General features: G+C 39.4%; 1 protein-coding gene across 1 annotated transcript in view; it reads right to left on the bottom strand.

Annotated features, from left to right (window-relative positions):
* GATB (glutamyl-tRNA amidotransferase subunit B) overlaps nucleotides 1-25,878 on the bottom strand; it is a 43,867-nt gene extending 17,989 nt beyond the window's left edge. The window contains exons 1-8 of the mRNA XM_040556664.1: nucleotides 25,671-25,878; nucleotides 23,650-23,800; nucleotides 9,833-9,946; nucleotides 6,504-6,702; nucleotides 5,281-5,403; nucleotides 1,836-1,949; nucleotides 808-892; nucleotides 357-401 (exon numbers count right to left, since the gene is read on the bottom strand). Coding sequence (XP_040412598.1) covers nucleotides 357-401; nucleotides 808-892; nucleotides 1,836-1,949; nucleotides 5,281-5,403; nucleotides 6,504-6,702; nucleotides 9,833-9,946; nucleotides 23,650-23,800; nucleotides 25,671-25,855 — 1,016 coding nt within the window. The 5' untranslated portion in view covers nucleotides 25,856-25,878. The remainder of the gene's footprint in view (nucleotides 1-356; nucleotides 402-807; nucleotides 893-1,835; nucleotides 1,950-5,280; nucleotides 5,404-6,503; nucleotides 6,703-9,832; nucleotides 9,947-23,649; nucleotides 23,801-25,670) is intronic.
* Between the last annotated feature and the right edge of the window lie 252 nt (nucleotides 25,879-26,130).

The following is a 26,130-nucleotide window of genomic DNA, read 5'->3' as shown; positions in this document are numbered from 1 at the left end:
TATTTATTTAAAGCAGGAACAATGCTTAACTCAGAATATTCTTACATTTAATGTCAGACATTCTTAATAATACATGTGTACTGGCCACAAAGCAAACCTTCAATTTATCCACTTGGAGCTAAGGTAATCCAGCTTAGTTTTTGGGAAAGATCTATGGGATTTAGCAGAGATGAGAGAGTTCTAGATCTGAACTTCTCAGAAATACACCGATTTTGATAGGTCTCTTTCCCTTCCAGTGGAAGGTCCACTTCCACACTCACCATACTAACTTTACAGGCTCATTACACTGACTACGCTTAGCATATTAAATAAGTTTTCAGTTCTTGAAATGTTAACTTTATTTAAAAAAAAAATACCGATAATCCTGCATTCCTTCTTTGTCTCTCATTGGTACAGTGCACCTAAAATAAAACAAAACAGGTAAGATGTGAGAAGTGGTACACCACAGAATTAGTTTCCTGGAAAAAGAAAAAAAAACACAAAACAAAAACATCACCTCGTGAAGATCAGGAGAACTTCTTAAAGCCACTTCAAAGGAAGTGTGTACGCAAACTCCCTGACACTGCTTGATGTTAACACACAGGGGTGTTTTTTTTTGTTTGTTTGCTTGTTTTTATCAACAGATTGTGTTAAAGCCTCAGATTTAAGAATAATTAATTACTACCTGCAATGAAACCATGCTGGTGAATTTTGACTTCAGAAGAAAGAAGTTGAGCAATACCATGCTATCTCCCCATATCAGTTCACTGGGTATCCCTAGCACTCTAAAGCTATTATTCCTGATATTCCTCCAAAATAAAAACTCACCCAAGCTTGGAATCAAAGGCTCTTGTTTCATTCAGGATTGTTCCTCCATTTTCCAGTTCTTCAATTTGCCTCTGTATTTCATAGTCTGACAGAAACAAAAGAAAAAAAATAAGCTTGCTATACTGCACTATTAGCTTTTATACATTCTACTATTTCACTGCTATGCAATAATGGAAAAGTTTGTTGATTTAACCTTAACGAAATCAACAGCAGTAGTTACAGACAGAATTATTAGTCACTGTCTTTCTCTCCAGCACTGTTTCTTTCCTTGCATGTTTTCCTCATCTTCTTTCATTTCCTTCAAATAGAAAACATTTTCTCCCAGGCACTGCAGCCAAGCCATACATTCCTAGTGACCTTCCTCTCACCCAGTGGAGTATTTGGAACAAGAATTCTCATATCCTCCTTGCCAGTTTTATTTTGGAGATGTAATGATCATCTTTTCTTGCTCATACCCAAGCTGCATCCAAACTTCACACACACCATCTACTGTACTCAGTGGAAAGCAATCATCTACACTGGAGGACACAGAGCTACTGCTAATATATTTCAAACACTCTAAGCACTGAATCATCTGCTTTGTTCTTACAGGCAGAGGGATAAAAGTTAAAACTGCAGACTAACGTGGCTGCTATCCCCAGAGCGCCCCATAGGTCCACTGACAGGGTCTCGGTCACGGTGACGGGAGTGAGCTGGGTCCAGGGTCCATCCAGCGAGTTCAGTCAGAAGCAGCAGGACATAAGGCCAGCCACAGGACTGGGAACAAGACTACAGCACAGGTCCAAGGTCCATCAGGAGACAGGACTGGAAACTCACACACCTGTGACATTGCTCAGGCAAAGTCTGAAGGCCCCAGCCTGGACTTAAATGGGACTCCTGGACCAGGGGCAAGACGCATGGATGGGATGCCCAGACAAAGCTAATCAAGGCATTTAAGGCCAATTAGTGTACTCTGGAGCTTGGCATATTTCATTTACTGAGACCTCCTAAAATATCTACAATGCTCCAATAACAAAGGAACCATTTACCTATTGCTTTTGCCAGGAACCGTATGCTATTGATATTCTTCACCTCCGTCCTCACTCCGTAAGGCTCTCCAGGGTGATGCACAGAAACATTGGCATCCACTCTCAGCTGACCCTCTGTAAAAGGAAACTTTATCAACAGAAGAGTCTGCCTTGTAACCTAGAGTAAAAAACAAACAAACTTGGCATGCATTAATAAACCGCATGTTACGTGTAGAACATTAATAGCTGACTTCCATATGATCAAAAATGGGTAACAACCACCTCATAATAGCTTTCTGTTTGTGATTCCATTTCAAGCTTCTGCCTCCAATCATTCAAAATTTTCCAAGAATACGATTTTATACATATATATATATTTAGTATTATTGCTCATAATTCCTCTCCAAGAAAACTGTATGGCACAGTGCAGGGCAGGTCCTCTAAATCCGTACAACAGAAAGAGCTTCTGACTCACAGCCCTTAAATAAAGGGCAGAATTATACAAGCAGTTTAAAGCAGCAGACTGTGAATTCCATTCCACCAAAAACAGCAGAAAAACTTTGGAATTACAACTTGATGGATATATGATGCTCTAGCATGGAACACAAGACTTGCAGTTATGTTCAACAGATTTACTTAGGTGTCCTTGGAAGTTTGCAGTCCAAAGACAAAATGTCAGAAGTGGTGGAATTTTTCTAATTTTCTTCCTCTCCTTCAAGAAACTGCAATCTTTTCCTTCCCCAAATTTCCCTGGCTGCCAAAAACACTGAAACTGAATACAAAGTTACATATAAAAGCATCCTACAATTTTAGTCCAAAATGGGCTAATGTCCTCAGAGATCTTTGATGACTCAACTTCAAGTAAATAGGACTTTCATCTTTCTAAGTTTTCTCCCCTAAAGACATCACTTCTAAGAAGAGAAGGTTTGCCATAGTTATTCAACTGGTGGGAATAAACAAACAGGAAAGCTTATATTATAAAGACTTATCATTTTTTCCCATATTGCATAGTGAACGTCTGTAGCCTTCATCTTTGTTCTTAATTTTTAATACAGATAAAAAGGAAAAACAAAACAAAACAAAACACACACAAAACCTACTTGATGTTTAGATACAGTAGTACTAATAAAGAAAATACAAAATAGCTCAGAGTCAAACCTGAGAAGTCTATGGCTCAGAATCCATTCTGGTCAAGAGATATAAATTGACTAGAGAGGATTTGGTGCATTTTGTAAAAGTAGGCTGGATGATAGTTCATTCATTTCCTCTGTCTTCAAAGAGCCTTTGCCAAACACAAATTAAGAATAAAAGTGCTGGAATGACCCAACATCTCTTTCAAGAGAGGTGTTTTGCATGTGCTTCCTCATTGGGGTGAAATCAGTACTTGTTACAGAAGAATATTCTTGTCCTGTCCTTGCTTCATTTTGAGACACAACCTGCTTCTACTTGGATGTAGGTGTCAATGTGATGTGACAATGAAGTTAATCAGGCATAAGTGAAAGGAGAACCAGACCCTAAATGTTCTTAAAAAAGCTATATCCCTTTAAGCCCACTTTAAGCTCAGCTTCTTTTCATTTCTTTTTGCAATGAAATAATCTTTTCACTTGTGTATTGTTAATGAAGTAACAGTGAATAAAACTGGGCACTTGTCTTCACTGAACACAGAAGTAGAATGAGGGTAAATTATGAGAACGTAAAGACCTTATTTGAAAGCAAGTAATTATGATTTATAGCAATGGTAATTATGAATTACCATTCTATGATGAGGGAAAACCACAGTAGAAAGCCCTTAAAAATGCCACCTGCAAAAAAAAAAATTTCAAATACTTGTAAAGTGAATTATATTGCAGGAAAAATATTCCCAGCACTGGACTCCGCCTTTACAGTCAGAAATCTCAATGCAGTAAAAGATACCACAGTGCAATTCCAGTGGCAATATGAGGGTCAAATTCAGAAGTGATAAATGATTGCATATATATATGTCCATGAAGGACTTTGAAGAGTTGTGCAAACTGGCTGCTTAATAACTAAACACTGTGCCCCACCTGATGGGTACAGCACTTGTGAGAAAAGATTCAGAGAGAAGATGTAGGCAGCGCAAGACGCTATGTAACATATGTAATGTCTAGCAATTATTATTTCGCCCTACATTAAATTAGATTTGAATCAGTATCTAACATTTCTTGGATCCCGTAAGTCTTTGGTAATACTTGGACCATTCTGGCTTAGTTCTCTAGGAGATGCACCCATTTATATTATGACCTGATTTTGTTGCCAGATCAGTGAGGCCAATTATCGCAGGCAAAAAAAAAAAAAAAAGGGAAAAAAAAAAAGCTTAAATTGTGAACACTAACAGGCAACAGATAAATGAGTGTATGTGCTGGGGGAAATGAATGCCCCAAACTGCACTTTTTAAAACTCTCATGTAGAAGCCTTCTGTTTGCTAGCTGTAACCATGGGCTGGTTGTAAACTTTGGTAACATTAGGACTGAGCAAAAATGGTTTGTCTCAAATTTAGAAAGGGACATGAGAGCGAACAACCAGTTAGGAGGCTGAAGACATGCTGCGCTTCTGCACATCAACTACTTAGACTAGGAAAACCGGGGCTTTAGAGTTCCTGAAAGAAAAGCTGGGGCCAAAATGAGGGATTCTCAAAAGAAGAAGTGGTCTCAGAAAGATTGTAGTGATCTCTGCTGGAGAAATCCTGGAGGTAGAGGAGAATCCTGAAGATCAGATTGATGTGCGGGAACAAATGCCAGAGGATACCTTGGGACCTTGGCTGCTAATGCCTGCAACTGTTCCCTGCAAGCCTGCTGCACAGCACGAACCAACACAAATTTCTGCACAGCATCCCCCAATCAGCAGTGATCCCCCTAGTGGGAAGACAAGTTGAGACCTAGTGAACGTAATGCCAGAAGGGTGTGGGGAGGGACAGACTGAGTGTGTGAAACAATCAGGTGGGGTAAAATCTTGTTGGTTCACCCAAGACACCTGCATAAGTTTACTGCTTACACCGGTTTTATGACCAGATGAGACCTGATATGCAACTTAGAGGATGATCCATACTCCTACTACTTTGTGGGAGCTAAGGAAACATCCATATTCCACAGCTAGTCCTTACTACATTGCCTCTGTGCTGCAGCTCTATGGCAAGCAACATGAGGGCAGACAGGAAGAAACACAAGAACCCTGGGGACACTCTTTCCTGCCTAGGCTTATCCTGTAAAAGTAATGTTTGAGTTAATATAAAATCTAACACTGCAAACCTCTGCAGAGGAAGGCAGGCCCACAAGGACACCTGAAGCATGGGAGACATTAGGGCAGGCTCTGAGGATTGTAAAAACAACAGCTAGAAAAAGCTGTGTGTTATAAGCAACTGCAGAGCAAAACAACCAGAAGCTGCGAAACTCCTGCAAATGCAGGGATTTACTGGTGACAAGAGAACATGCCCTTCCCGCTTCTGTACCTGCCATGATTGCCTGGCTGCTCCCAAGTGTTTGAAGAATAAGTTGAAGCTCTCTGACTGCTGCAGCTGCTTCTTCCCCACAGCACATATCAGGCTCCATGACAACCTCCATGAGGCCGACTCCTACCAGGGGAAGAGACAAGAGATTTCCAACAATAGCTTTTAATCTCGGCATATTAGAGTGTAACTGGCTAAACACATGAAAGCACTTGGGCTTTTTTCAAACAAACAAACAAACAAACAAACAAAAAACACAAAAAACCCTCCACCCCAGAAAACAACAACGCCCCCCCCCCCCCAAAAAGAAAACATAGCAATACAAACAAAAGCAAACATAAAAATCATGTATTATTTAGTGACTGCCACAATGCACCCAGCTGCAGACTCCTATAAAAACTTTTCCTCCTATTTTTTAAGGGAGCAGACAAACAGCAGGCTGTCCTCCACCCTCTGATGACTTGCAGAACAGACACACATTTCTCTTCTGCCTTCCTCTAGGAGAGCTCCAGTTTAAAGCCAATCTGGCTGCAGACTCAAATTTATTGATCTTAAACTAATCTTGGAACAGACAGAACTGTAAACAGATGTAGTCTAGTTTTTATTTTCAGTATCTGTCTTTCAAAGAATGAGCAGCCACAGCCCTCAACTTCAATGGATACTGGAGCACCATGTCCCTGTTAGGCTAGGCCATCCTGATTGCTGCCTTCTATTTTGCATTAACTTGGTTCATTCAGTTAATAATTTCAAAGCTTAAAGAGAAAATCTACATTTTTTCAAAGCTAATAATTAAAAGAAATCTCTGACTCATGCACTGTCAAATTCCAGCAGCTGCTCCTACATACAAACTTGATTCACTACAGGTCTGGGATTTTTTATTTATTATTATCATTTTTTAAACAATGCCTACAGTAGCAAGCGCTTTAACAGCTGAGTGGCTGTATGTTACTGATGTACACAGTTTTGAAGAATTGGAGCCAAAAGATTTCTAATTTGCTATTGCAAAATGCCATCAACCAACTGCAATAGGAAAGGCCCACTGGCCATTAAAAAATGCAAGCCTTCCCCTGCTTCAAGTGTAATGTGCATTTTGATCTGTTTTTATTTTTGAGGAGAGACATATCAGGTTGTTTTTAATTTTCACCTGTTACTTTTCACCCATTTACTTTTAAAGACCCATCTTACACATAAAGAAGGAGAAAAATAAGAAAATAGGCCAGGCTTACCAGCCCTATTCAAGTCAACAAGAGTTTGGCTCCTTGAATCATCATGGAGACTCTTTCCACTGTCTTGCTCCAACTGAATTTGCTTAATCCTCACAGTTTTGGTCACCATCTGGCTCATTTTGTTATCTATGCAGAGACTGTATGACAGACTCCCATTCACCGCAATAGGAATTCTTTGCTGAGTGATTTGATAGCCAGCCTGTCAAAAAAATAGCTTTATACTCAAAACATTCATTTTATGCAAAACAGCAGCATTACCAAATGCAAGTACTCTAGACTAAGAATATTAAACTGACAATGCAACATCTTCCACAGTGACCTGTAAAAGATGAAGGTACACATAAACAGGCAAAAATACAAATTATTCTGCTTATCTGGAGAGGAGGGAAGCTAGAGAATGGGACTGGAATTCAAAGTAACTGTGAGAAGCTGGAGATCTGGGAAAAAATAAAAGTGCTCCTCAATACAGGCAAGAATACAATACTATACTAATGCAGAAATAGTCAATAATCAACTGCTCATCCACTTGCCAAGGATGACATCAATTTCACTGATACTGCCTTGGGGCAGAAAATGGACCAGAAGTGGTTCTTCCATGCTTGTGGTTCTGTGATCGTGTTAAATCTTGTCTGAAGACAGTAACTGTAGCTCCATCCCCAAGCTGGGACTATCGCTCATCTTCCCATCAGGCTGAATATCCCTCTCTGCCAGTTCAGTAACTTACTCATAAGTGTGGTGGGGAGGGAGGTGGCAGGAAAAAAATATGAAGAAAAGGAGAAAGTTCAGTTTCATTATTGCAGCAATCTACAAGCTAGACACTGCAACCCCCAATGGAGCACACAGCTGATAAATACCACCTCATACTTGGGACTCCATGCAAAGGGGCAGCTCCCAGCCAGAGAAGGGGCTGCCAGTGACAAGGGATTGTAATCACTGCACTGATGTAAAAATACAGAATTGAATCAATTACTCTGTTGAGATAGGGCCCCTATCTCTTCCTCCTTGCTAGCCTGCTAATGCCCCCACTGGTGAGAATTTAAAAAAAAACCTGCCAGTTTCCAATGAACTGGGAGAAGCATTTGTGTATCTTGCAGGGAGGAAGGGCTTACTGTAAAGTTTAGAGGTGGTGACAGTGCATTGGGATGGAGGACAATGGTCTGGCACCATGAATAGCTCAGCTTATATACGCAATGAAGTGCACGACCTTCTAGCCATAATCACTACAAGAAACATAAAATAATTGACTCTATGCAGACTATGCTAACCAGACAGCTCTTCCCATCTCTTAAAACTTCTCATTAAAATGATTTTTTTAAAGCCTGAAATGGTGAGTGACAATAAATAACAAGAATCCCATTTCCTATCCAAAGCCCTACGCTCATGAGTAACAATAATCCCATTGTCAAAAGACCCTAAGAGCAGGATTTATTTTATCTGCTCTGTACAGCTCATTAGCCTAAACTCCGCATCTTATTACAGAGTTCCTGGCTAGACTGCTTCACTGTGAAATGCAGGTTGGGCAGTTTAATGTCAGTGCTTTAAACTACAGAAGTCAGTCACTAGAAAAAAAGAATTACATGTTTCAGGCTAATAAAATCAGCATCTCCTTCACCAAATTTCCATCCATATTTTACAAGACGATCCTATAATTCATGTCTGCAGACAATGGCAGCCCACATGATGCTGTACACTCTTTCTTCCGCCTCACCTTTCTCCTCTAAACACATAGCTGAGGTTTCTTTTACTTGACAACATTCTTTCATATAGTTTCTGTGCAGTAGACTGATAGCAGGAGAAAACACAAGAATATTTGAGAATGTTTTCAGTTTAACAGCAGAAGCACCAAACGTGGCGTGGAAACAGATCTGTGATGTTTTGGTGCTTCTTTATTATGTGTAAAGGAATTTTGAAAGTTGTGTTTATTTCTTGATATTTCACTTTTTTTCTCCTTCAGGTCTGGAAATGGGTTCTAAAATAGTTTTACAAGTAAAAAAAAGTATTGATAATTCAAAGGGACAAGGATGTGTTGTTTCATATTCCCGGTAGCTCATTACAAAACTCCCAACAAAAGGGCCTCTCTTAGTAGCTCACAAATATTAGCAAAGTTATCCCCAGAAACAAAATCAGCAATTATATTAACTTCACAGAGGTGAAACTAAAAGTTGCACATTCCCGACGCAGAAGAAAACAGGACACAAATCTCTTCTGAGATCCAGGTGTCCAACAGACAACTGTAAAATCGCTCTCTTTCCAAGGTGGGAAGCAAATGTATTTCAATGTGTTTTGTCTAACTTCAAAATATTTTCAATGCCTGAACAAACACTGGGAGAGAAGATAGCCTGGTTAATAACACAGCACATCTATACTTTGATTTGGGACCTAAGAAATCTCTCTCTCTGCCTTTCTTGATGTCTGGGATACCTCACCTAAAGAGAGGATAAGCTAACATGCTTGACCTTTCTCAGATAAAATAGAAACTTTTTTTTTTCTTCTTATGCAGTCAACAGATCTTCAGCCCCAAATCAGAGAAAGTAAAACTAGTGTTCCTCCCTTCAACAAGTTAAACTGAAAAATCAGAACAAATAAGCTGACAGAAAAAAAAAAAGTATTTAAAATTATAAAGAAATAAAAAAATAGAAATTTCTATTTACCAAAATAGAAAAAGAAAAGATTCAAACACTTCTGCACCCTGTTGTAATGACAGAAGTCAGGCCCTTACTGATTTCCCTATTTCTACACCCATATCAAGTGTGGCAAAATGCATTTGACTTCCACTGACACTTTCTAACAAATATGAAAGCTGCCAACAAACCACACTGCAAAGACTCACTCTTTTTTTTTTTTTTTTTAATTTATTGGAACTACTGACTGAGAAATTTTTTAAGGCAAATTAAATATTTTTAGCTCTTTAAGCACACGCAGAAAAGACACTACCATGTTTATACCACTGCAACTTGTGTTTGTTATACATTCACTTGAAATGAAGGGCTATTATCAGACTGCTTTTACCCTAACAGACAATTAGTACTAAGCACCAGGAATGGAGAACTTAGGGGGCAAAGCAGCTCCAGCTCCCAATTCAATTACATTAAGCCACTGGAATCGTGCAGCTAAGCAAGGAGTCAGCAATCAGAGCAATCATATCCAATCAGCGAGCACCAGGGTACAGCTGTCTATTCATCAGGGCACAGTGCAGCATCCTGTTGGGGTGAGCAGAACACTGACTGGAAACAGAAAAAGCATCTCTTCACTCATCCCCTATTGTCACCCGTACTCCAGACTTGCCCTTTCCTACAGCTGTAAAGGAGCCACCCACATTGCATACTTACAGGCAGATCTGCATAGAAATAGTGTTTTCTGTCAAACAAGGACTTCTTGTTTATGCTGCAGTTGAGTGCCAGGCCTGTCATCACTGCTGCTTCTACACATCTCCTGTTGAGAACCTAAGGAAACATGACACAGAGTTTTGCTCAGGTGCTCAGTATGTAACAAACATGTTTCCCGCACACCGCCTTATATGGAGCATATATTCAGTTTTGCTTTCCTTCAAACACCTTAGATCTCTTTTCTTGTGTGGGTAGTTCTAATTCATCATTGAAGTTGCAGTAGCTACAAATCCACAGAGTTTTAAGATGAAAAAAATGTCATTGTCCCGTTGTCACGCCACATAAGGAGGTATGCACTGCTCTGGCTTGCTACTTTTGCACACATCACAGTACTCTTGCACACTCAAAGATAAAAAAGACAAATCATAGCAAATGACAACTGACTTGCAACTAGCTGTCATGTCATACTGGGAAAACAATGGACTTGCACAAGGGACTGCAGTGCTATTTTATTAAAACACTTTGTGGTTACAGGTGTTCTGAAACCACAGTGAATTCCTGAGTAATTATCCATAGATTTGCTTAACAACGATGAAATTAAGCACACTCATGCTTTGTAAAAAGAGAACCAAAGAAACATCAATTGATCCCATGGCTACAAGTATGCACACATTCCAGTACCCAGGGAACCGATGGCGTTAAGGTTCTTGCAGAACGCCACGTGAGCTGAAGACCCAGCAAGGCCTTCATGAAGAAATAAAGGAGTTGAAATGCAGTTTCTCACAATGAACCCACCACTCTCAGTGTTACACCCTTCTACCTCCTCAGCAGGTTCAGGATCCAGAGGAGAAAGAAAATTCCACTCCCAAAAGTACTAACAAGCAATGTTTCATAATTATAGCTTTTTTCAAATGTGCTCTCATTAATTTAACAGTTGGTTCAACTAATATCAAATTGATAAAACTGGAAAAAAAAATAAAAAAGACTGAGTTTGCCTTAGTGCAACTCCAACATGCTCACATTTACAGTGTTTTGAAGGAACGGAACTTTATTCATCTTATTCTGCACTGTAGAGCTGCCAAGAAGTCAATTTCTGGACCATTAAAGGAGCACATTAGGTAAAGGTATTTATATGATTTCATCTGCATTGACCAAAACATAAAAGGCTTAAATACTGTTTTCTTCAATGTTTCTGACAGAATTTGGTTTTTATATTTACCAGCCTGGTTTCTGAAAACAGATTAAGCAGCTGTACATTGTTCATAGCCCATGTGTTTACCTCAAAAAGGAATCTCTTTGCTTTACTCCTCGAGTATTTTAGAAATCAAAACTTCACTGAAAAATAGGAGAAACTCTTCATATAAGAGAAACTTAAAAATTGCTTATACAGTTGAGAAATTAAGTATTTAAGACATCTAACATGGGAACTTTCAGATCTTTAGCGTAGCTATATATGGCTAGCTACAACACATCATCTGTCGCAGCATATTTTATTTATTAAAAATTTTAAAAGACACATAGAACAGATTTCGAAACAGATAAGAGGAAGAACAATTACCCTTTGAAATAGACCTGCAGCAAAATGAACGCAATTAGCCCTGACTGTAATCTAAAGTAAAACAGGTAACTTCAAAATATTACTTTATCCTAGTATCATGGCTGCAGTTCATTACATAGTAGATGATCCTGTTTTCAGCAATTAAATGCTTCCAGGCAGAACAGAGACTTTTTTTTTTACTGTTTAAAAAAGCTCCTAACAATGCTCATAACAGTTCAAATTGTTCAATGTTTAAAACACCACAACATTTCCAACTGCACCAGCAAAATTTCCTCCTTCTAAAGCCGTATGGCATGACGCTACTCAGCTTTACAAATTAGAGAGGACTATACCCGTCAGCCCTTTAACCAGAAACCATTAAGGCTCCATAAGGACCAGGGAGACTCAAAACACCACTGCACCGAAGCAGTGAACACATGCCTGATGTCCTGCTGCATTTCCTGCCAGCAAAGGGATTGTGACTGACTCCAATCTGAGAACAAGGCAAAACCGAAGTCCCAAGCTGCAGTCCACTAGAGCCTCAGAGGATGTTCTACAAACACAGGCAGAGTTTAGCCAATGATTATGATTCAACTATCACCTTTGACTACTACTTCAGTTTTTGCTTCAAACAAGATAGACTGTATCTTACTCATTGCTCTAAGGGATTAAAACTGTTTGGGGGTGGAGGAAATAATTTCCATATACTTACTACTTATATCTCCCAGAAGCTTTTGTACTACAACTGGTGAACCATTTTGGTGGCCCTGGGGAAAAACTAGCATAAATATGTAAAATATTCATTATTTTCTATGCAGTATTACTAAGCATTTGGATGGCTGCAACGTGTATCTGTGCCCAGCGTATTGGATCACAGTAGCCCAGTCGTTGTACATACGACATTACTCATTCACTAATCTCACTTCCTGCAGTATTTCTTGACCACTGTGGTGATAGAAGACACTGCAAAATGAATCTTTCCCCCAGCACCATGCTGAGATGTCCTTTCTCCTGCCCTGTTTGACTAGGAAAAGCAGATGACCCTCTACTTCCTCAAAAAAAATCAGAAGTTATCTAATATTGCTCCACTTCTGAAGTAACTATCACTACCCATTTCAGTAATTTATAATCAAAGCTGTGTGCGTAAAGCAGAATTGGTTAAGCAAACTACTAATTTTCCTTCAAACAAGTTTAGCTTCTCAGATAATCTACAGCGATAAATATCAATTCGGTATGTGAAACTTCCCATACTAATGACCTAGAATAAGTCCCCCCAGCTTGTTTAGGTGGTAAGCTGTTATTAAGTTGACAGCTTTGACTAGCACCAAAGATTTAAATTACTGGCTTGAACTGACAAGCTGCCAGTCTGATATGCTAGCAAAGTGCTGGCCTTGAAAGAAAGCTATGCAGTTCCTGGAATAGCTATGGACAAAACACAACAGTCTAGAAAGTCTTCTTAAATATTTCTGGTCTTCTAAAACAGAAGCATCTCTCCTAGGTATTTATTTCATGAAATTCCTAGAGATCTATCACAGAAAGAAATGTAAATTGTTTGTACGGGAAACTCATGAGACACCTTAACAATGGCATCACAACATCAGCATCATTTCCCTTGTAGCTAGGCTATCCTGCTAGAGCACCATGGTAACTGAGAGTTAAAGGAATGAAAGAACAATCCAGCTAGGATCTTGCTTTTTCTGATACTTGTCTATTCTTTACATCTAGTTCACAAGTGGAAAGATTCCTTTTAAAAATTTATCATCTTTATTTGCAAGGTCGGTTTAATCAAGACCTTGGTTTTAAATACAGGACTATTCAATAGCTGTACAAAACTACACGCATAATACCTTCAACAGCATAAATTCCCATCAAAAGCAAATTTTAACAGTTTTTTTTTTCTTTAACAGCAGGTTTACTCCTTATACTAATACATTAGAAAAGCTAATCTTCACCCTTTAAGGTGAAGATATCTGTTTCTATATTTAGTAAATGATCATTTTTACACTTTAAGAGAGTAGACATAGAGCTTTTTGTTTTGCTCATGAGTAATATATAGGATAAGCAGCCTTACAATACTTAAAGGGGGCTTATAAAAAGACCGAGAACAACGTTTTACTTGGGCAGATAATGATAGGACAAGGGGGAATGGTTTTAAACTAAAAGAGGAGAGACTTAGATGTTAGGAAGAAATTCTTCACTCAGAGCCTGGTGAGGCACTGGCACAGGCTGCCCAGAGAAGCTGTGGATGCCCCATCCCTGGAAGTGTTCAAGGCCAGGCTGGATGGGGCTTTGGGCAACCTGGTCTGGTTGGAGGTGTCCCTGCCCATGGCATGGGGCTGGAACTGGGTGGGCTTTAAGGTCCCTTCCAACCCAAGCCAGTCTATGGTTCCATGGTAAGTGAAAAAAATATAAAAAAAAAAGAAACACCTAAATCTCCTTCCTGAAAAGAAGTTCATTTCTGCTACCCCTTAAAAAAAAAAAAATCTTTATTATAGCGGTGGGTTCCCAGAGGCCTTTGTTACAGAACAAAGCGTTCCTTGTACTAAACACAGTATAATCAACATAATTTCCCCCAAATTAAGAAAAATATATATTGATTCCGGGTCACACATTTTAATAAAGTAGGTTCCATATTAACTGGCTATCTTAAAACCTTCACACCTACTTATAAACATGAAGAAATCGGCATCCTGTGATTAACTACATGACTATTTATCTTGGAAATATTTAATTTCAGCTCCTTTTAATCTAAAATAACAGCTGGAAGAAGGAAGTAGTGCAGTGTACTTAGCCAGCTCTCTGTAGACAAGGCAGTAATCTCTAGAAACCTCAACAGATATATCTAGTCATATTTCCTGTTACTCCTATTTCATATCACTCTGATTTTTATTTGCTTCCATTAACGGATATATTCAGTTTTATTATTCTTGCAGTTTTAAAAGTACTGACCTGCTCCAATATATGGTTCTTTGAAGTGCATTCATAAGTTAAACTTCAAAATAAATTATTCTCATATCCACTTAGTCCAAATGTAATTGCGACTGTTCAATCTGATACTGTAGTTGAGTACTTCAACCCAGAGTTCTTCCTTGGCATCCTCCCATACATACAGAAGGGGTAACTGTCTTGTAGCTATGCATGTACCGAATGTACATGGCAACAAATGAAGAGTTATCCATGTCCCAAATAAACCATTTATTTCAATAGGATCATTGGGAACCATACCCCATCCCCTTTGGCATACAATATTTTTTTTTTTTTAAAAAAAAAGAACAAGCCAACATAAGTCTTGTCGTTTGTTTGGTCTGCAAAGAGCCTACATATTGCAACAAATGAGGTCACTAACTGCAGGATAAATTTAAAAAGAAAGCCAGCTTCAGTTTATGGTTTTTTGTTTTTTTTTTCATTTCAGTCCAGCATCTACTTCACAGCATAGTTCCAGTCTTAAGATGAGCATTATGTTCTTATCCCTAAGGAAAGGTGCAAGTGTGTAGAGGAGAAAGCAGCAGACATTTTAAATAAAGATCTTAGATTAACAGAAAGAGACTCTAACTTAAGCAAAGAGAACAAAATGGCAACTGAGAAGTTGAAGCAGTATATTTTAGTTAAATATATCATTACATTTTGTAACCTTATCTTTCTGCTGTCTGGTACCAAAGATATATGCTGCTATACAAAACATATTATTATTCTTAACCTTGTCTGGTGGCAAAGAACAGGGAACAGGGAACTCTGACATCTTAAGAAGTGCCCGGCTCCTAAACACATTACTTTACATGTATCCAAAGAATAATAGGGCACATTCTCTGAAAATGAAGAGCCAGTGTGAAAGCTTGTATCACAAGGCTTAGAATTGGAGGAATTATCTTCCAGTGGCAATGATAATCACAAAAATTCAGCAGCAGTAGGGAGAAATTCTGACCCCTGAGGGTAAGAAAACCAGGAAGTTTAACACCAAATTCAAAGCTCTTTAAATACTGACTGACTTCTGGGTTTCTCAGTCCTTGAGACAGGGTTTGCTAAAACCCACAGAAGGAAAAATCCATTCAGACCACTATGTGGCCAAAGTGCTCAATGTTCTCTTCTCAGTGGAAAAAAACTGTTTCTGGGGTGCTAGTGAGGCAACCAATCCAGCGGCATTGCCTCAAAACAGGGATCTTGGTGTCTAAAACTCCATCATCCCTGGCTACAACTGGATAAACTTCTACCATTCAGACCTGGTTCCAGAAGCAGAAGACAGAAGAACAACACAATAGATATACAATGGTTCATGATATCCATAATCACTCTGTTTCCATGGCATTGCCATCAAGAAGTCCAGTATCTAACATCTATACCCACCCTGCTGACAGTACCATCTTCTGAGCCACATGGCTTTTTTGACCTGTCCTAAGGATGCTTCCTCTGTTATGCCACCTGAAACGTAAACCACTGCCAGTGCTATCTGGTCCAGGAGAAGCTAAATACAGGAAAAGCCAGTGAAAAAAACTCACTGATTCTAGAGGTAGGGGACTGAGCAACGGCTAAAACCTAAGTTACAGAATGAGATCAAATCCAAAGTCAGCCAGAGCTTTGAGGCAGAGCTTCTCAGACCTTTTTTCCTATGCTGAGCTCTACAAAAAAAAAAAACAGTAATAAAGACTTTTAACATGAATAACCTCTGCTTTCTTCAACATAACTTAGATTGCTTAACTTGTTTAAGAGGGAAAATTCAGAGCATTTAGTACAGAATGGAAATAGAAAGTGTTTCTAAATCACCCCACTGCCCTATTTACCCTTGCAGGTGGTTCTTGGCATGTAGGCTTGTGGAGGGCCAGCTCCCTTGTTATCAAACCCCTTGCAACAAATTCAGAACTTTGATACACATTGACTGTCATTCTCTTGCACTTCTAAATCTTGGCAATCTGCCCTCCGCTCCTTGTTGCAATCTTTAAGTACACTAAAAGCTCCCAGCCCTTCGCTGCTACTCCCTCATCCCTTCTTCCTCCGTTTGCAGTCTCCTGAAACATGCTTATTTGCTCCTCAAAAAAGGTGCCATCTTTCCCTCCAGGGCGGTTCTCCTGACCTAGGTCTCTTAAGAGAGCACAACTTACAAATTGAGAGTAAAACAGAAGTCTAACACACACAAGAATACAGTAATTCAAGCAAACAATAGGTGACATACTGCAACAAGTCTTGCAAAAAGCTATTAAAAAAGCAAATTAAAATTCTTTTTTAAAAGGCAAGTTTGTTTGCTTTTGGTTAAAATTCTTGGTTAAAAGGCAAGAACAGCAGGACCAATGAAAATTAATTTCCTATAAATAACTGTCCAAGTTTGTTTGATCTCACTAAGCAGTGAGATCAGCACTGTCTCCTCCATGATTCCCTTCACCTCTTCCCCACTTCATCAAACATGTCAAACTGAGTATGAACTGTCACAAACACCTGAATGTCGGCAGCCCAAATAAAGCTAGTAGCAGTGGGGAGAAGAGAGCAGACTCAAATGCTATTTTCCTCTTCATGCACTTGCTAATAGATTCACAAAAACCTCTACAGACCAAAATTTAGACAAATTTTGCTGAACCTGGCAGCGAAACTGCAAAATTAACATTTCTGTATGGAAAACAATGGTTGCAATAGCAAAATCTGCACATATAACTAATAAATTCCAGTGGCACAAGCTTACATATACCTTTCAAAATCAAAAATACAGCCATAACATATTTACGGTGCCAAGGTGGCTGATAGAGAGGAAAACACAGAGAAATAAATTAATTTTACCCTAAGAACCAATTACAGCCTAATTGCACCAAGATAAGTTTCAAGCAAAATACATAAAACTGAGCGTTACGCAACATTACACGAGACAGATAACCATGATGAGAACAAAGACCCAGTCTACAATTATCTGTCATCAAACGCTGTTGGACAGTGTTTCCTAAATACCTTTTAATGAAAAAAGTCTTCAAAGAAAAAATTGTTAATAAGAAGAACAAAGAAGCAAGATGTCAGTTTGCAAAGTTAAAATGCTAAAAAAAAATTGTAGAACCATGATTGCTACTGAAGCTCTTTCTTAATAGAGCACTGTTTTCACATGCATATGTACACTCCACTACCTTGGATTTCCTCAAAAGGAGTCACCTGGAACCAGACTGGCTGTCCACATACTGAGAGAAAATTAAATCAAATTCTTAAGGATGCCAAAGCATATCTAGTGACTGATAAGAGAAGGAATAGAAATTTGCCTCCCCCCCAAAATCACCCACAGTTCAAAGTTAAAATAAATTCCCAGCACACAAATAAAAACTACTGCAAAAGCCTAATGTGCATTTCAGCAGCAATTTCAGACTGAATCGGGAAAGAGGGGACACTGATCTGTCTAGCTGTCATGTAATGGTCATGCTGTCCTACCATATCAGAGGTGGCAGGATAACTTCAGTAGCAGAACTATGTGAAAGAAAGGAAACAAGATACTGCAAACACCAGCTCCCCACTATGAAGTAGAAAAAAAAAAATCTGTATAAAGCAAAAGGTAAAGCAATAAAAACCAACACAAAAGAAGATAAGTGAAAATACATAGATAACATCAGTGATGCATTGAAGGATCTACTGAAATAGGTGACAGCAAGATGTTATATCAACTCTACGCAGTTCTAACAGGCAAGTTTACATCAGCCAGAGGGACCTGTTAAGGATGAACAGCAAAGCCAACAAGAAGAAAAAGGAAGAGAGCTCAATAGGTAGCACAGTTTCTGAGATGTTAAGGAGACAAAGCCCTACAGGAGTTGTTAGCCTTGACAAAAAGATTAAAACACCCAGAATGAATGTTGCAACTTCTCACAAATAAACAGGACATAGCAAAAAGTAAGAGAAAATCTTACAGGGTACTCCTTCAAAGCTTGACAGAAGAGCATTGACAAACATCACCAAACACTTTGAAGCACAAGAGCAGGGGCATCTCCAGAAAAATGGTATTCATAGTTAAGTGTGAAATAATTTTGACCCAAGCAACTGCAGTAACTGAGGAGGGGTAATGCTTCTCAGACCCCAATGAAGAAGACTAGTTCCACATATAACCACCCCAGGCTGTGAGTTATCCTATGAAAGAGAAGAAAATACAATGAGGAGCACCCCTCATTCTAAGCCGGCCCTGAAAGTCACCTGAAGCAGGCCTCCTTAATCTTTCAAAGACTTCTCCTGACCAGTACAACAGTGCTGAACTGCTTAATAGCTTGAAATTACATAGGTAGGCTCTAATCCATCATGTACGCAGAAATTCAAGGGTCTATGAACTGCAAAGGCCTTCTCAGGGAGCAATCATTTGAAAGTCTGTTTCTCTCCCCCATTTTTTTTTCTAAACTAAGTGGTATTTTCTTTTTACAGGCTTACAGGGACTAGGACTAACATACTTTGCAACCTGGGGCTGTGTGAACAACAAAAGGCTGTTAACCACTGATGATACAATGCATGTAGCAAACCCAAATATCATCAGGAATGAAAGGACTGCAACAGATAGGTATCATGAATTTCTAAGAAAATGTCTCCTTTTTTCCACTTGAGTACAATTATTACAGGTTTAGTGAAAGAAATAGCAAACAGTTAAATAGAACCTATACATAAGTAAATGGTTTTAAACAAGTATGCACTCACTTTTTCCTTCAGGCACTGCTACTAATTTATTTTTAGAGGAGAGTTGAAGGATACAACAATCTAAGCACATGTGGTTTCAAAGAAGAAAAGAAAATTTAGATTACAACACCTAAACCAACATGCATACAAAGATCCCAAGACTGTCCGGTTCCTCAAGAAAAGTGTGTGCAATTAAAAACGTAGTTATCAAAAGGAAAGCTAAGAAACAGGGTTTTTCAAAGCAATGTAGTACAATAAGGGAGTAAATTTATACGCATGCCAGCAGGATTGTCAAAACAGAACCGAAGTCACAAGTTGATAAAGCAGCTGCTGCAGTCACCAGATCTAACGGGCATGGGATATCAAAAAATCTAGTTTCAAGTTGTAAAGTTTAAATTCTAGTCTCAATGTTTCTGTTCCAACATGTATAAGATGGTGACAAATCCACCAGGATCCATACCAACCTCCCAGTGCCTTTGAATGCAAGTGCATCAGGTAAATCCCGTATGTTAATAGCATCTAAAATTCATTATGAAGTCTGATAATCTATCACCCAAACCACCTGTAAAAACATTGGGTATCTCCCACTGCCAAGGATGGATGCAATCTCAACACAGGAAGGGGAACTAAAGCATCCTCCACATCCCCAAGCTGGATATTACCACTGCCAGGTCCCTGGGCAGCTATGTCACAGCACTGCAGGGGGGGAAGACAACAGCATGATACGCATGCTCTCAGCTACTGAGCAGTGCTGCAGTCACATTCCTTAGCTTTAGAGAAGTCAGAGGTTGGACTTCAGGTTGCTAGTAACGCAATACCTGAAGGAGCAAGGACTAACAGCTGCTCTAGCCCCACTTTCTTCCATGAAAAGGTGTATCGATTGCACGAATGTCACTGTACAGCTGAGAGAAGATACAGTAGGGTGCAAAGGCTTCCTTCCACAGTGGGAAAACTGAAGGGGTTTAAATTGAGGATATGAAAATCTCAGTACATCATAGCAGCAATGGGTGAGTTGCCAAGTGCTTAAGGATGTCTAATGAAACAGGGAAAATATATATATTCAGACAAAATCATGATGTTCTACAGCAGTGTTCAACACAGTCCTTACTCTACTTTTTCTAAGGTCAGATGGAATTTATCTTTTCTTCACTAGAAACAGAGCTTGATGATTACCTGTGTTTCAGAAAACTCCACCTTACAAAAAGATAAAACAGACACCGTTCACACTGTGAAGATAATAAAATTCAAATGCAAGAGAAGGTGTCAAAAATTTCAAAATACTTAAGGCTGTAGGGCTAACATTCATTCAAATCTGATTAACTTAAACCTTGGTTAGTAAATCCTAGGTTATTTCTTAGTATACCTGCATACAAAGAAACATGATCAGGTTTTCACTTTAGTCATGAAGGATACAAACACAAAATGTGCATTTTCTGGTTCTGGTGTGATTAGCAACAAAGACTAAGCACAGACAACAAAGGTTTCAGCCTAGATCTATCATCTTATTTCTTAGGCTGAGCTATAATTAACTTTTAGTCAGCCAGCTGAAGCATGAGAACAGCTGGATTCACTTTCTGTGAGGCCAGTCTCATCTTTATAAACCTTTATAAAGATTCTCAGAATTTTCAAAGAGGATTTATCAGACTGGAAGTGAAACGACATTTATGGATCCTCAGAAGAATTTTAAATCAACCTACATGTACATATAATGCATCATATGCAGCCCGGTGTAGCTTAATACTTTCTACATAACAGGTTCTCTAAATACACCATGCTAATTTGATTGCCAAGTCCATCTACCTGGTAAACAAAACATAACAGGTACACTTAGCACACTTCATTAAATTTTGAAGGTTTGTATATTGTCCCAAAGAGAAGCAATCCTTAGAGTGATTGAGTATGATGCTATCTGGCCTAGGGGTGAGGGTTCCATCACCACAGGACATGAAAATGAAGCCTGTAGAGCAGCGTGGGATGTGCCCTCCAGTCTTACTATTTCTTAATCTACCTTCTTAATTAAAGCTTTACCATGTCATTTTTTCTGCTTCATGCCGAACAGGAGTACACCTGCATCGCTGTTCTTGCCTGTAGCTGTCTCAGAGGCACATTATGAAAGCAGCATAGTGAAATGGTCGTGACACTAACACTGTTTTTGATGGTCCTCTGAAGGCCTACTTGCAGCAGGAACATGTAATAAATTGTACGACAGTACAGGAGGAAAATATAAAGCAGAAAGTTGGAGGAGGTCTAAACAGATTCCTCTAGTTTCCCCTCTACTGTGCAGAACACAGCAAAGTATCATGCCCACACTGATTAGTGACCAAGAAACGTATAACAAGTAGAAAAGTTCCCCCTAGCACCATTCTTTCTGGTCCCACTGTGAAGCAGCAAACACTAGCATGGTTGTCTATCATAGCCATATCATGGTCCCACGGTAAGTTTAAATCCCTGTGACATTGAGAACTGTCACTATACTTCTCAGTTTATAACAGTAGTTATTCTCCGCTGCAGACAGAACAACCACTGTATTTTTCAGTTCTGTTAAGACTTTGCTCCTATTTTTTAAATTTCTCATCAAAACAGAGTTGGAAGGCCAAATATTTACCTTCTAAAGAGACTTAGTAGACAATAATCTGAACGTTTGTTAAGATGTTACTTTATTTTTTTAATAAATACTTAGAAATTTTCAAAATCTACCTTCTATCTTTCTAAATCCACTGAAATCTGTCAAATTCTACTTCTTGTACTACTGCTACATAAAAAAAACATATAGTTACTTCAAGAAAATAAGCTCAATTGTTTGCTGCCAGAACAAGTAGTGTTCTGACATTAATTTGTGTGCGGCAAATACAATGCGAAAATAAAGGTATGACTACAGACTGGATTCCATACCACATTCTAGCCTGCAAGAACTGGTATTTTGTAACATTCGCTTTCAACTCTATTTTCAGCAGTACTACAGTGAGAAAAATCTTTATTTTTGTAGAAATAAAAGCACCTGGGAGAAGCTAACACAGAATCACTACTTTTCAATTAACCTAACGGTCCGGCTTTCGCATCTCAGGTGCAGTTACGTTCTCTGCCAAAGCCCACGTGTATCAGTGCGTTCTCACAAAGGCCATACCAAGCCTCATTTGTAAGCACTGCGACAGAGAAAAGCAAGCCAAAAAAGCCCCAACCTGGACAAATAGAAATGTACATAAAAATGAAACTCTACATAAATACTCATTTTTGTTCTTTCAAGAACAGATTTTCTACTTGACTGAAGACAAGCATTAGACAATTTAACAGGATTTCTGTGTATTCATAGAATGTTAAGTAGCTGCAAAACAAAAATTTGAACCCCTTTAAATTCTGTGATTATGAACTCCCTAACCTTGGTCTACCCCCAACTGAAATTAACTCATCTTCCATGTTTCAAATCTAACTGGGATTCAAGTCTAAAACTAAATGATTGCATAAGATTCCCATTCTCTGGAAAGTTTTCAAGATTTCCATATAGTTAGATCTGAAACTCAACCCTGAATTGGCACTGAGACCAGAGTCAAGTCCAAATTTTATCAGCATCTAACCTCTACTTTCTTAGGTTTTGATACCTTTGCGAATACAGGATGAATATATCAACTCATTTCTCTCTTTAAGGACCACACAGCACATATCAAGCCCCTAGAAATCCACCAGTAAGTTAATTCTCAATTTTATAATATCATTTAAGGCTATAGCACGGTGAAGAAAAGCTTCCAACAGATAAAAAAAATACATCTGCAATTGGAATTCAAACCTCCATTCTAACAAATATACTCAGGGAAGCACTTCTGCATAAAATAATTTGACCCCATTATAATCTCTGCATGTTTGTTGCATGAAGCAATGTAAAGTCTATTCACTACTTACTTTCGCTGTTTAGTGTTATACTTTCTTCTTTTTTTTAAAACTATTATATTAAACCTGTTAGATTTCCAGAGAATTCTACAGAAGCACTGTCATAGCCATCACAAACAATGAAGTTATAATTAAGCTGTGACTACAAAGATGTATTATGCTGTCCCTAACAAATTCTCATTGCCAAGCACTAGCTATCTGTTCTGACTTATTAGCTCACAATGTTTCACACAGATTCCTTTTTTTTAATTATTTTTTAATTTTAATTATGTTGCACCAGAAATGGGAACAGTTGATACTTTCCTAAATCACAGAGTTTCTACTAAGGAAACTAAGTAACCCTGTAGTGAGACATTCCAAATGCCAAATGACAGCTACATAAACACACATATGGCAAAGTAACATCAAATGGCCACTTGGAAATAAATCTAAGATGTTCTTCTCTCACAGGATTTTAAGTACCTCTCATATCTAAGGAATTTCCTGTGTGGCATACTAACCAAATACACCCACTCTGGCCTCAGAGAAATACCGTGATTCATTTAATATGTTGAAAAGACAGTCCTTATTTTTTTCCTTTGCAGGGGATATCAAATATCTGCAGTGATAGCCAGGGAGTCAGTAGACTAAAAAGAAACAGTACTAAGCATCTCAAATTATCAGACAGACAGAAAATAGACAAATGTGTAAAAGCAGTTCTATAGTCAAATATTAGAAAGAAAAGAATATTAGAAATATACCCAAAGTTGGCTGACATAAATTCTGATAAAAGTTAAGTTGAAACATAACTTACCGGTAAAGTTCCTGGTAAAGAAGCATCAAAGAAAGATACCAAAGAGTTAGGAGGTGCTGCAAACTGGACTTGGGAACCAGAGAAAAGTTTTGAGTTGGAGCTGATCTGTGCATGAATTTCCAGACCCACAACTGGTACCCATGGAGCAAGACTGAAAAGGAAAGCGGAGAAGGGAAATGTAGTTAAAGTATAGATGATGTTATCTACACAAAACTATCTATGATTCTACATTAAAAACATAAACATCTAAAAATACAAGAATTAAAACCTCTTAATTATTCGTCAAAAACTAAATTGCAATTGTAAAAATTTGCAAGTGATATCGCAATCTACAGTGTGACGGCAAAGGTTGTGTTGCAATATTGGAGACAGGGCACTAACTCAATATATAAAGACAGGACTGTATGGCAAAGTGTCTTGACTATAAGCTGGAGAGAATGCTGTAAGAAAGAAAATGTAATGGTCTGAAACTTTTAACTTTGCCTTAGATGAGAAATCTTACAGAAATTAATGAGGCAAACTTGCATGCTGAATGAACCCTAATTTGGTACCCCATGAAAATCACAAAATCATCATAAATATCAATTACTTCTCACGTAGTTTGATAAATCTCCAGCAGACAGGTGGCATAATAAATTATGTATTCTTTGTCAGACAGTCACTTGCATGCTGGGAAAGGTGGCTCTCCAGAGCAGTGTTAGTAGCATATTAGCATAAACATTAGTAATGTGGTAATTGAGAAATCACAATTTCAACTAGAGAGCTACTGCTCTCTGAACATACTCCATAGAATAAAGCTTCTCTATATCATGTGAAAAGTAATTGCAATTCTCACATCCATAACCTTTATATGGACAAGGGAAAAGGGTCACCTTTACAGTATGAATTGCTTGACAGTTTCTGTAAGTAATTATCTGGCCTTGTACAAATGAAGTGGCACAAATAATATTTCAGTGATGAAATCACATTTCTGTGGCAAGAGACTTCAGTAATATAAGTACCCAGATAGCTATAGCAGATAAGCGAGCTATGGAAAAACATTAAACAAATATATCAACTACAGTGTTCCTTCCAAAGCTGAACATAATACACTGCCAAGATTTTAGTTCTCTGTACTCCAACAGCTGAGGACATCCCTACAAACACAAAATTAGAGATGCAGATACCACTTATATTGCTGCTTTAGGAAGAAGTATTGTCCTAAAGGATTAAGGTTCAGATGTTTAAAGCATCCAATACATTTTTTCTTTACTGGAACATATTCTTCCGTGTTTTCCTCTACTCGTAGAAAATATTTCATCTGGGGGGAAAAAGTGGTGTGTTTTTTTTTTTTTCTTTCTTCCCAGGACAACTTATCTCACTGTTTCCTGTTTCTTTGGATATGTATCCCCATCACATCATGACTCCACTCCCTCAGTGTGTTTGCTCACACTCAGATAAAAAGATCCATACATCAAGCAGTCCTGAAGTCCTACTTGCAATACTGCTGAGAAACCCTGAGTTTCTTCCTGTGTTTGCTCAAGGTTTACATTTATCTATGCCTCCAAATAATCAATCCAAAGCAGCATGCTTCTGCTAGCAGCTACATAATTTCATCTAGGTGATCAGGCGCGCAGAGAAGCCTGAATTTTGACAGAGAACATGAAAGCTTGTATATGCCACAACTTTCAGTCGCAGCAGGAGGAAACCATTCAGTCCCAGGCAGCACTGTCAAAACTTCGCGTTTCTCCACCAGAAACGAGAGCTTCCTTGGGACCCGATGGAAACGTGCGCAGCGTTTGCTGCTTGAACCCCTACCACATGAACGCCAAGCTCTCTATTTGCCTGTGTGCTAACCAGATCAGAGACAAACGTGTCTCTGTGACAGTCTGTGTGTTTTTAAGCTCGATCAGTGCGTGCTGTCAGCTAGGAGGCGGCTGTGGCTGCCTCACAACACTGACAGGAGGGTATTTAGACGGGCCGCCCTGAGGGCCCCGCCGCCCGCCCCCCGAGCTCGGCCCCACGCCGTCCCGGCACCGTACCCGCTCTTCCCCGCCAGCACCGCCCCACCTCCGGCGTTACGGGCGACGACCCGCGGGGGGCGGCAGGCGGGGACGGCGACGGCGACAGGGACAAGGGCAGGGATGGGGACGGAGACGAGTCCCCCCAGTCCGCGCCGCCACGCCCGGCGCCAACCCCCACCGCAACCCAGCGCCACCGCCGCCATTTTGCCTCGCTAAAGGCTCGGAGGCTTTCCCGCAGCGCCTCCTGGGAAATGTAGTCCGGCGAGCGCAGTGGCTGCGCGGAGTGGCGGGCGAGGGGACTACAACTCCCAGCAGCCCCCGCGCCTCGGCTCCGCCTGAGGGGGCGGTAATGGCGGGCGGCGGCCTCGGCGAGGCGAGGCGCTGTGTGCTCCGTCAGCCCCTCAGTGTAGGGGAGCCGCGAAGGCCTCGCCACAGCACAGCTGAGGAGGGGGAGCCCCACGCTGCGCACCCATACCCT

The sequence above is a fragment of the Cygnus olor genome, chromosome 4 (genome assembly GCF_009769625.2).
Source record: "Cygnus olor isolate bCygOlo1 chromosome 4, bCygOlo1.pri.v2, whole genome shotgun sequence".
NCBI lineage: Eukaryota > Metazoa > Chordata > Aves > Anseriformes > Anatidae > Cygnus > Cygnus olor.
Note: the sequence above shows the minus strand (reverse complement) of the source record. Positions and strands in the feature narration are given on the sequence as shown.